This window comes from Myotis lucifugus, unplaced genomic scaffold (genome assembly GCF_000147115.1).
Source record: "Myotis lucifugus unplaced genomic scaffold, Myoluc2.0 scaffold_14, whole genome shotgun sequence".
Taxonomy (NCBI): Eukaryota; Metazoa; Chordata; class Mammalia; order Chiroptera; family Vespertilionidae; genus Myotis; species Myotis lucifugus.
Genome location: NW_005871062.1, coordinates 2,392,106 through 2,404,635, shown reverse-complemented (window position 1 = coordinate 2,404,635; position 12,530 = coordinate 2,392,106). Strand labels below are relative to the sequence as shown.

Sequence of the window (12,530 nt, the reverse complement as noted above, 5' to 3'; positions counted from 1 at the left end):
TAGTTATGAAAAAAGGAAAAGAATAATAAAGGTTTCAGAGGATGTAGAATGAATATGATTAGAATAAGAAATATAACTTTTTTAACCTTATTCTATTATATTATCTCTGGATTTTTTTGTTGTCTATTCAAATTATTATAGTCTTTTCCTTTTTTTGCTCCTATGTTCACAAAATAAGTATAAAAATTTAGACAGGAAACAAGCAGAATTACAGAATTCATTTATTTACATTTAATGAGCATTTCAGAAGAACAAACTGGTAAAGACAAGTGTAAATACCTTTACCAATGAGTAAAAGAGGGAAAATGGGTTAATTATTAAGTATCCAACCCCCACGCTTTTTATTCCTTCCTTATTGTTGTGGCTTCTTTTCCTATCTAGCATTCAGTCTCACCCCACTGTCTCATTCTTGTTCATTCCTTAAATAAACGAGTGTAAATAGAATACATGAATGAAGGCAGTAACGAATCAGAAAAAGAGGTGGCGTGTAACCCACTTTCTTGTTCCTGAATCCCTGTGATTAGAGAAGGGAGATGAAAATACCTATCAGATGTGAGTCCCAATTTGTCTTAAAATAGTGAAGGGACAGTTCCTCTTCTCTTCTTTCTGGGATGAATTTGGGGGGCAAGGAGTCATTAAGAGACTGAAGAGAAGCTGAAGAAGTGGTCAGAGTGCCTGGTTGGATGATGCCTGTGTTCAGGGTGCATCAGTCTTGTCTGTGTGCACATGGACTGAGAGGAGGGTCTGTCCGAAAAGAACCCCCAGGGGACCATCAGAGGTTTCTGACTCTGAGATGGGGGTGGAGGAGAGAGGGGTTATTGACTGGAAAAACAGGTATAAGGCAAATAAACACCAAAGAAAAACAATGTCTGACCTTCAAGTCCTAGTGAAATAGGCCTAGAGTCTCCAGAACAATTAATGCAGCAACTTGTGGTAAATATGCTTTGGCCAAACACTCTTAGAGAGAAATGATTCCTGTATGTAAGTTTTTTTTTTTTTTCTCAGGAACTTCAACCCATAGGGAATCTCTTCAAGAGAAGCAGAGGAATTAGTTTTAAGGGCAGTGCAAGGATCTGCAACCCAGAGGAAGAATATAGAAACCCTTCAGAGAAGAGGGTTTCAGGACAGCAGGTGTAGGACTCAGGGTGACTTTAGAACAGTGGTTCTCAACCTGTGGGTCGCGACCCCTTTGAGGGTCAAATGACCCTTTCACGGGGGTAGCCTAAGACCATCAGAAAACACATATATAATTACATATTGTTTTGTGATTAATCACTATGCTTTAATTATGTTCAATTTGTAACAATGAAATTGGGGGTCACCACAACATGAGGAACTGTATTAAAGGGTCTCGGCATTAGGAAGGTTGAGAACCACTGCTTTAGAACAAAGGCCATAATTTAAAGTGTAGAGGGGAGGGGCAACAGAATCACCTGGGAGGTGTTTGTGTATGTTTGTTTATTCTTTCAAAACAAAGCCTCCTGTCAGATTCCTGTCAAATTCTCCTCTAATCTTGCTAACCCTCTCACTCCCACTTTAAAAACACTGTTCTGGACCTCATACCTGGAAATTACGGTGAGAAACATTATAAAGGAGATTAATAATATCTCCGGGCCTCACATTGCAAGTTTAAGGCAGCTGTCTACAATCCTTCGTCTTTTTGAGTGACCGGATTTAGCAGGAAAAGAAACTCAAGATTGTTCTGTGTTAAAGATGATAAATCCATGCTCTGAAAACTATTTTGTGGTGTTACTTCTGAAAATTCTCACCTCACCTAAGCTGAACTAATGCAGATCTTGGTCAGGATAGGTGGGAGAGGAGTGTTGTCCTGAAGACCAGGTGAAGTGGGGACAGATGGACAGGTGAAAGTGAAAACACAACAGGAAAAGTTGAGGAAAATCATATTTATTTTTTTTTTTAAATATATTTTATTGATTTTTTACAGAGAGGAAGGGAGAGAGATAGAGAGTTAGAAACATCGATGAGAGAGAAACATCGATCAGCTGCCTCCTGCACATCTCCTACTGGGGATGTGCCCGCAACCCAAGTACATGCCCTTGACCGGAATCGAACCTGGGACCTTTCAGTCCGCAGGCCGACGCTCTATCCACTGAGCCAAACCGGTTTCGGCAGAGGAAAATCATATTTAGAGATTTCCTTCCTACCTCAGACCAAATAGCAGATATTTAAGGAAATAGTGAAATTTCTCTTTATTAAATAATATTTCTTCTAAAATGTCATGTTTTCAGAGACTATTAATTAGTTCTGTTTACAAGCAAATTTTTTGTATTTAAGTGTTATTTTTGTACAAATGCTCAGACTCTGTAGCTTAGTATAGTTTGGGCTAAGTGCTGTGGTAGTGACTTGTTTAATCAGTGAATTTGAAGCTTTTTTACACATGCAATTTTAAAAGAAGGATTGAAAAATGAAGAGATAGGCCCTAGCGGGGTAGTTCAGTTGGTTAGAGCATTGTCCCAATACGCCAAGGTTGAGGGTTCAATCCCTGGTCAGGGTACATACAAGAATCAACCAATGAATGCATAAATAAGTAGAATAACAAATTGATGTTTATCTCCTTCCTTCCTATTTTCCCTCCCTTCCTTCCTCTCTCTCTCTCTAAAATCAATCAATAAATTATTTTGAATGAAAAATGAAATTTAATTTCACACTGTGAAATTAAGAGTCATATTTTCAAACTTATCACCTGTATGTATATTTTTCCTCCTTTGATGAAGAGATTGTGAACAATTATAGAGAAGAAACTGGAAATGAATCTAAGAATAATGGGTACCTTACAGAAGCAATCTAAAGCAAGATATTTTAATGAAAAGACTATTTAAAAGTTTCACTATGAATTTTGTATTTAATTTATTGGAAAAGAAACATGTCAAGAGGTTTAAGTCATTACAGTCATCTAATTATTAGATGTAAAGCATTTATAGAATATTATCTCTTTCCGTGTAAAATATTTCAGCAAAAGTAAAATACAACAAATAGGGCTAAATTTTTTTTTTCTTTTTTGGCTGTCATAATTCCAAGTTGTTCCTGCATGCATAAGCGTTGTGATTAAACTTGTGTCATTTATTGTGCAATAGCAATATATTTATTAAAATTGGGACTCTGTTTTTATAAGTGTGCCGAATCATGAACCAACTAAATACTGTCTTCTTTGAAACATTTTAAAGTGTGTTCACAACGAAACCAAGAGTGAATTGGAGAAGATGTTGAAATGTAATGAGGAACACCCAGCCTATCTTGCAAGTGATGAGATAACTACAGTCCGGAAGAACCTCGAATCCCGAGGAGTAGAAGTAGATCCAAGCTTGGTAATAAATATGCCAAAAAGCATGCACTTGCTTCCTTAATCTTTGTTTCTTGTTGGATAATGCCTTTGGATTCTCTTTTTCCTCACTTATAATAAATATGAGGATAAAAATAATTACAGTTTAGACTACTTTTTGCTTAACTTCATGATGTTTATTTGGGGAAAATAAGAATAAAAATGATTTTGGGCCTGTGTTTCCTAGTTAGAGTGTAAGGGATCAAAACCTCACTTTAATATTAGCTTAAATTGGCTTAAGTGAAACCCAACGAGAAAAGTAATTCTAGTGAGACAGTCATATAAAATTTCAGAGCCACATATAAATTCTTTTAAAGATTATCTGCTATTTATGTTTTCTCATTTAAGAAATGAGTATACATACTTACTTTAAATTCCACCAGAGTTCAGAACAAGAAAACTGACATTCAAAACAGTTATAGCTGTTATATGTAGTAGCTTTATTTATAAACTAGAGGCCCAGTGCATGAAATCTGTGCATGGGTGGCGTCCCTAGGCCTGGCCGGCAATCAGGGCCTATGGGGGCCATCTCGCCATCCTGATCGGGCCGGGCCAGCTGGGGCCTGCCAGCTGCTGGCTGCCGAACGGGGCCAGAGGGACAGGGGGGAGAGACTGCAGGAGGTTTGCCGGCCAGGGGGAGGGACTGGGGGAGGTTGGCTGGCCGTGGGAGGTTGGCTGTGGGAGAGCACTGACCACCAGGGGGAAGCTCCTGTGTTGAGCGTCTGCCCCCTGGTGGTCAGTGCACATCATAGCGACTGGTTGACCGGTCGTTTCAGTAGTAATGGTCACTTAGGCTTTTATATATATAGATTGAAAATGAAATTAAGACTAATGATTACATGAACATAGATTTAATTTATCCACATTGTCCTAGTTCTCATTAATAATTAGTTGTATCCAGTTTGATACTTTTAAGTTTTCTGTGGCTATAAGTACAGTGGGAGGAACTTTGTCCATATGTAGGATGTGGATTGGCTGCATATTCTGTGAGCAAGAAAATCTCAGGGTTTTTTTCCAGGAGACACTTTGTTCAGTGCACTTTATGAACCTATAAAAATGGTAAGAAAGTACTCTGATAGGAATAGTGGATGGACTAGATATCAGGAGATGTGAATTCTAGTACAGTTTTATTCCATTTGCTAGTAATATTACTTTTAGTAATTGATATAATCTCTCTGAGCCCCTTTTTTCACCTGTCAAATGGTGGTGGTGATACTTATTCTACCTACTTAATATTGTTATGCTTTAAAAACGATAGTGGTATGAAAGAACCTTGAACGCTAACGGAGTGTATAGCAATAAGGGGCGGGGGGAGATCATAGTGATGTAGTAACTGAAATTTAATAATCAGAAAGGAAATATTGTTGGGTTAGTTAATGGGCATGGTCTGAAACCACGTTCTAGTCCTAACTCTATCCAAGGTTCAAAACCTCTTGTTGCCTTGGAATCTTTACCTTGAATTAGGGTAAGATAATTTCTACTTTTGCTACTGTACAAGATGATTATTTGACTATAATAGCAATGGTTGTTAAAAAATACTGCAAATTTTGAAGTACATAAGCTGGTAAGGGGACAGACGAGTAGGAAATCTAGTCTTTGTCTTGAAAAAATTTAATGGATAAAAAAGGTTGGTAGAATAACAACGTTGCCATTGGTTTTAATTAATTTTTTTAAATATAAATAAGCTTTGTAGATGACTTTTCAGAATGTGTTTGATTAACTTGACAAGTGTATAATAGCTCTGGTGTTTGTTTTCTTTTTTCATTAGATTAAGGACACTTGGCACCAAGTTTATAGAAGACATTTCTTAAAAACAGCTCTAAACCACTGTAACCTGTGTCGAAGAGGCTTTTATTATTATCAAAGGCATTTTGTAGATTCTGAGGTAAGGTTTCAAAAAACAAGTAGAAATGTTTTATAGCAATAGTATTTTAGATGTTTAAAAGTAAACTTTAGCTTTAGCATTAATTTTAAGTCTTTTGATCTTCTGGAAAAAATGTGTGATTTATAAAGAGTAATCTAGCCCCTATCTTTTCAAAGATATTTACCACTTTGGTAGTATTTGCACCTTCCATGCATATCATCCCAGTGCCTGTAAAATTGTGTGGGCATATAATAGGCACTAAACCGCTTTAAAATATTTTTTAAGAATTAACTTCTTCTGTTATAAAATAATACATTCCCATTGTAGAAAGCAAATTCAATAAATAAATGTAAAAAATATGCAAAAGGAAATAGTCCCTTATAACCCTTCACCTAGAAGTAATTTTAATTAACCTTTTTTTATATATTTTTGTTCAACTCTTTCTACGCAAGATTGTATGTGTGTGTATGTGTATAAGACAGTTATCCATTGAATAGTGGAAATCATACTGTAAAACAGTTTTTATTGTGCTAGTTTCCTATATTAGGTTGTAATTCTTTCTCTCAATAAAATCTTGCTTTAAATTATTAAAGCACTATAAAGTTTTTGGAATGGACAGTTGTAGTTTAACGTCACATTTTACAAAGTAACCTGTAGGTGGCAGCAAACGGACATATTTTGAGCATTTTTTTTACAAGCAGAAATGTTTTGAAATGTATCCTGAAAATGCTCTATTGATCAGTGATCTTATTTGAGCCCCTAAAATGATTTCCTTTTGAATTTTCAGCAGCTTAAAATAAATTTACAATTAAATGCACCTATTGTTAAAAAGTTGCAAATTTTTTGCCCTAATTTTAAATGTTGAGAAGACCTCTACAGAATAAACTTCTTTTTAAATATATATCATTAATTATTTTCATATACAGCTGAATTTCAGAGATTTCTTGAGTATACACTCAAAGAAAAGAGGTTAACCTAAGGACATACTTTAACATGGTTATGTGTTGAAACTAAATACAAATTAAAGGTCATAATATGCTGTGGATTTCTGCTTGTATAAAACGTAATGAAATGCCCTACTTCCCAAGTTTATTTGCTTTCTTATTGGAATTAAAACAAAGTTATATAGGTGTGTGGTAGATAGAACCCAAATTATGCAGAATTTGATGGATCCTGTGCAGAAATTATTCAGTAGCTTCTATCTACAATAGGAATATACACTGAGTGTCCAGATTATTATGACCGGCCAGATTATTATGACCACCCCATTAGTACAATGAAGTGAATTAGTTATGCAAATAATAGTAATAATAAAATAATAATAATAATAATAAAACCTTGAGAGTATTTGCTTAGGAAGTTTTCAATATTCAGTATTTTTGGAAGTGTCAATGAAGTACTGGTAGAGTGGTCATAATAATCTGGCCACTCAGTGTATATGTTAGGTAAGTCTGAGTATTTTTAAAGCTTAAGCTAGAGGCACTTATTTAGTAGTTGTCTGTGTTTATGATCAAATTTATGTTTAAACTTGCATTTGGTAATCTTAATTACCTGATATTTCAGTTGGAATGCAATGATGTTGTCCTATTTTGGCGAATACAGCGCATGCTTGCAATCACGGCAAATACTTTAAGACAACAACTTACAAACACTGAAGGTAAGTCACAGAGGGACCATTTTCTAATTTTGACATAAAAAATACAGTAATAACATCCATTTATAATAGCATGCCCTAATTCTTCCTTTATGATAGATTTATTTGAAAAACTGAAAATTATTATTTGCCCTTAAAATATTAATGAAAATAAATCATAATTGAAAAGGATGGAGACAGAACATAGCAGGAGTCTCTCTTTATTACAGAAAAACTCTGTTAGAAAAGGACTCCTAAGCATCACTTAGTTTTTTTTGAGAAATCTGCACTTCTGTTAAAGTGTCAGAGCTTGAGAATATGACTCTGAGAAAATATATTTGTTTTATGTTGTTAAAAGCACTGAATAGTAGGTAAATATTCTCCCTGTAACTGTGAGAAGTCTGAACTTAATAGATCTAATGTGATGAGAAAAATAAGAACTTACTCCACGTATTGTTAATTTCATATCCTTGTCCATTCATAAAAACGGTGCTCCTCAGGTTTTTTATTTACTTTGAACAGTCAGACGATTAGAGAAAAATGTTAAAGAAGTACTGGAAGATTTCGCTGAAGATGGTGAGAAGAAGGTTAAGTTGCTCACTGGTAAACGAGTCCAACTGGCTGAAGACCTCAGTAAGTACTTCCTCCTGCCTTTCACTTTGCTGCCTTTTCACCATCCCCAGTTCTGTTTCTTGTTCATCCATTTAACCTCAGACTTACAGTATATGCAAAGAACTTTTCTTCCTGAACTATTTGAGGGAAAGATGCTGACTTGAAGCCCCATCTCTTCTAAGTACCTTAATGTGTGTTTCTTAGAAATAAAGAGTTTCTCCTAGCAACCATTAAAATCAGGATGTTGATACTGATTACAACGTCTAATTTCACACCCCATCCAAGTTCCCCTTTTGTCCTAATATTGTCCTTCCATGTCACAAGATGTTCCATGCTCATTCTGTACTCTACCTGACCCAGCTGCTTTTTTTTTTTTTTTTTTTTGAGAATGGTATATAGAAGTCAAGAGCTGGGAACTGATATGCTCATTATTACTGGAATATTGCTCTTCCCAGACCCTCTCAGTGGAAAGAGCTAGGGAACAAACACTGCATGTGTGCATGCACACTCATAAATACACATACACACATTTGCATCTTATTCCTGGTCATACATATATGTCTGTATTAAAAAACCATAAGTTGACATTAGTACTTATCATTTGAATTCAATAATCCAGGGTTCTTGTTTTCTCTTTTTCCATATTTGTAACTCCTTTTTCTGACAATGAGAAATCAGGCTCTAGGTATCATTAATATATTTACTTATTTTGATCAGTACTCCTTTATGTAACCATACTTGTCGCTCTCCCCTTCATTGAACGAGCATTCTCTTCACCCACCTCAGGCTTTTACACTGACTCCAGGCCACCTCTGCAGTGCCTCACCCTGTGCTGGTACCCTTTTCACCTCATGGAGGCCCTGACATCCCGTGTCAGGATGCCCTCTTCATGGAGTCCTTTTTACTGAGCTCAGGCTCTGTCCCTTTGTGCAGACATCTCCCCCTCTCATTCTCCCTCACCCTGCACTCTACTCAAGGAATCCCTCCTCACCTGAAGTCAGACTATGTTTTTATGGAGACGCCCTCTTCATCCTGCTTGTGCTCCAATGCCCTGCACCGACTACGTTCCTACACAGACACTCTCCTCACCTCTAGGCCGGGCCACCAACTCCCCCATGTGAACACCCTCTTATACTTGGTCCGGCTTCTCACCTGCACTAGGCAGTGTGGCTTTCCCTTCCCCTCCACCATCCCCACTCCACTTTGTGGAGTTATTTAGTTCTTTCCTGATGCTAGTAGGTTTTTAGCTTTAAGATGTTTTACTTGCTTATTAAGATTTACTTAGATCCTCAAGAACCTAAGGAAGTCAGTGAAAGATTAATATTATTAAATAAAAATACTGGGGATTGGCACTTCTCTTTGAGTCTACCTTGTTAATAAGTTTCCCTTACTTAAGCTTCATGAAACAAAGTATTTTTTCTTTCATTTTATACTTAAATGTATTATCCAGTGAGTTTTCTGATATCTAAAAGAGCATATGCTGAATAGAAAGAAGTTCTTCAAATTTTAAAACAGTTTCTAAGCTGAATTTATATCAGTACAATACAGTCACTAGAATATTCATGAGAAAGCAGGCAATTTTCCTATTTTATACCCTGAGCCTAAGCAGCATGCTATTTTCCACGGTTTATCTTTTCCTTCTTGCTCCATTTCTAAGTTATCTGAACTCTTCATTTCTGGTTTTTCCTTTTCTTTCTTTAATAATCTTTTTTTGGAACATACTTTAACTTTTATTTCCATTTTCTATTGACTTTCTTTTGTTTTTGTTATTCATGTCACTTTGGCAACATAGTTAAGTTTGTGCTAACTTAGAGAAGATCTATGTTAACTCAGAGTTGCCAAAGATTAGCTGTGTTATCTTGGGCAGGTATCTCCCAGAGCCTTAGCTTCTTTGTGAAAATGACTACATACTAGAATAGTTATTGCACAGCATTGTTAAGAGAATTAGTTCAAAACCATTTGGAAGTCCCTGGCTCATAATTTCACGATAAATTAATGCTGTTCCAGGAAGAGCTGTGTCATATCACAATGTATACAGTATATCTTTTTATTCCTCAGGACATAGTTATCAGACAGTGAGAACTTCCACGTATTTTACCAGCATATACATTTTTAAGTGATTTAGAAAATGATGTGTCTCTTCTCATGTGTGTAACCCCATGATTTTCCATTCCCAATTTGATTCTTTAAAGAACGTGTATTACTAACACAAATTTGTGCACTGTCAAGCCAGGCCATATGTTCTGCTGATTTTCCTTGAAATGATTGACTACCTCTGTTCATATAAAATTATGATCACATTAATGTATCAAATAATGTACTTGGAAACAAGTGTTTGACTAGTGACTCAGCTTCGTTAGTCCCACTTAGGGAGATGAGCCATGACTTGGTCCATTAAATGTAAAGAATCTTGAATATATCTCCTTATTGTTTATCTTCAGTCTAACACTTGGGAATCTGGTCATGGATACTTTCAGCGAGAAAAGTTTACACAGATCAAAGTGTCTAGTATAGCACATTCAGTTAGAATATAGCATGTTAGTTAACAATTTAGAGAAGAGAGTCAATCAAGAGAGTTTTTACTGTGATTTTAAAATTGTACAGGGTAGAACATTGTAGAGATTGGTAAAATTTGATGCATCACATTTATTGCCAGTCTAAAATTTGCTTGATTTTAAATAATTTCACCACTTTACTTTGGAGATTCACCAACTGGTTAGCCTTTAAGATGAGTATATAAGAAGTAGTACAGTATTCTCTCATCTTCTAAAAAAGATATACCATGTTCACTAGTGAAATGAAATCATGAAGCTGGAATTAGGAAGGTCAAAGAAATGAGAGAGGAGCCCACTTCTAGTCTCCGGAGGCTCCTGGGAAGAGGAGTCATACGTAGAACTAGAACTCTTCGGAGATATGGTAGATTCCATAGCTGGAGCAGGGAAAGGTAGGATGAACCTGGAGCATCTTAAGGTATAGAAAGTAAGGAATTACTTGAAGAATGGTGGGGACATGTCAACAGGATATAGAGCCAGCTCGAAGAGGCTCCAGCTGGCCAAGACTAGGATAATTTGGGTATGAAAATAAATAATGATAGTTATAAATTATAACCCAGTCAGTAAAATAAATCCATGTTAATATTTATATTAATAAATGAATAAAATCAGTGATGAGGAATGGGATGTTTGTATAATCACACAAAATATCTCCATACAAAATAATTAAAAAGAGAAAAAGAGTAATTTTACATTGGAGAAGCCTTGGCGATACCACCTAGTCAAGCGGTCAAAGTTAATATCAGTGATGGTCAAATCAGACCTGTGGACGCCTTATAGAATGCAGTGAGAAGAACCCAGCATCACTTCTAGCGATGTATAACTTAAGTCCCATTATAAAGATACACCAGACAAACCTAAATTAAGGCACAGTCTACAAAATAGCCTGTAGTCTTCAAATGCATCAATATCATGCGAGACAGGAAAGACTGGGATCTGTTCTGGTTGAAGGAGACTAAAGAAATGCAATGTGTGTGCCTGCACAGGCCCTTTTTGCTCTAAAGGACATTAGTGGTCCAGTTGATAAAATGTGAAGGGGATCTGAGGGTTACAAGGTAGTAGTCCCTCAGTGTTAATTTTTAAACTTTATTTGTTAAATTAGTACTCTTTAGGAAAAGATCCTTGTTTGTAGCTTATACCAATAGAATATTTGGGGCTTCAGGGGCATAATGGCGTAAATGATTGAGGGAAAATATGTTCTTTGTAGTATTCTGACAACTTTTCTCTAAGTCTAAGATTATTTGCATTAAAAATGTTTAATTGTGTTTTTATAACTGATAATGGATCAGGCTCATATGAAAATAATTTAAAGAAAACGACACTTTTGAAAATATGTCTTTGAAGATGTCAAAAGACTGTTACCTCATGAACAGTTTAATAAGATACACAGCTCATCTGTTCACCTTAGTTTTTTATTTGCAGTGTCTAGTCACACTTAGACCTGTGTGGTGTGTAAATATGCCCACTTTGACTTTGATAAAATTATTTTGATTTTGTAATGAATTTTATTTCAAAGGATATAAATAGATATTTAAATAGTGTTAACTTGGATAAAATCTATTTGGATTTCCAGCAGAATTTTTAATAATGTTTCCAACCTATTTATTCAGACAGACTTCAGTTTTAAAATGCTTTCTTTGGAGAGGGGAAGATTGGTATACAATAACTTAAATCAAAGTTTTTCTATTATGCTCTGTTTTATGATTTATAAAATGTATTTTATAATTGTCATTATATAGAACAAGTGATAGTGCTGTCACCTCACAGACTTATTTTTAGAGTTTGTTCTCCATCCACCTCAAGCACTAGTGGTAATTGCTGGCAGTGTTGCTAAACTGAGTTTCATCAGTCCACCCGGGAATTCTCTTATTGTTTGCCGTGAATATGGTGTCAGCTGTTAACTAGGTTATTGTGAGTGTTTGGACCTTAAATTAATTGCTTAGGATTCAGACCTTAGGTTTCTTTTAACTCTTGTTCATGAAAGCTCGAGTTACACTTTCCATTCTCTGTGTACATAACCAAAGAATCAATGATACACAAGAATTAAAGGGGCATTACCAATCCTTTAGATCGCTCTTTCCAAGAACTATGAAGTCTTTCCTATTTTACAGTGCATTCCTTTTCATTTTGGTATCAGAACCTGAGCTGTTTATGAAGGTATTTTTCTCTCCCAGATATTAGGCTTTGTGCTTTACATGCATTCTCATAGGTACAGTCATTTTTCTTATTTTATAGATAAGGAAATAGAGGCTTAGAAACACATAGATAATAAGTGGTAAAGCCAAGAATCAACCCCAAGTCTTTTAACTACCGTTCCAAACTAATTTGAGGAAGAAAAAAACAAAACAATGGTTCTTTACATTTGGATACTTCCATAGTTGACAATATACTTTACGGAGTAGGTCAGAAAGACACACATAATAGTGATGATGATGATCATCCTTTGTACTTCCTACACTATAAAAAGCTTTGCAATTTAAACTCAAATGAAATGAAAACTGATAGAATTAGAACATCTGGGTAAGAGAT

At 35.6% G+C, this 12,530-nt stretch overlaps 1 protein-coding gene across 15 annotated transcripts in view; it reads left to right on the top strand.

Moving 5' to 3' along the window:
- OPA1 (OPA1, mitochondrial dynamin like GTPase) overlaps positions 1-12,530 on the top strand; it is a 92,333-nt gene that overhangs the window by 60,704 nt on the left and 19,099 nt on the right. For all 15 annotated transcript variants that reach the window (XM_023750544.1, XM_006084759.3, XM_023750543.1 and 12 more), the window contains 4 exons: positions 3,186-3,326; positions 5,109-5,225; positions 6,768-6,861; positions 7,360-7,470. In XM_023750544.1, the coding sequence (XP_023606312.1) occupies positions 3,186-3,326; positions 5,109-5,225; positions 6,768-6,861; positions 7,360-7,470 (463 nt within the window). The remainder of the gene's footprint in view (positions 1-3,185; positions 3,327-5,108; positions 5,226-6,767; positions 6,862-7,359; positions 7,471-12,530) is intronic.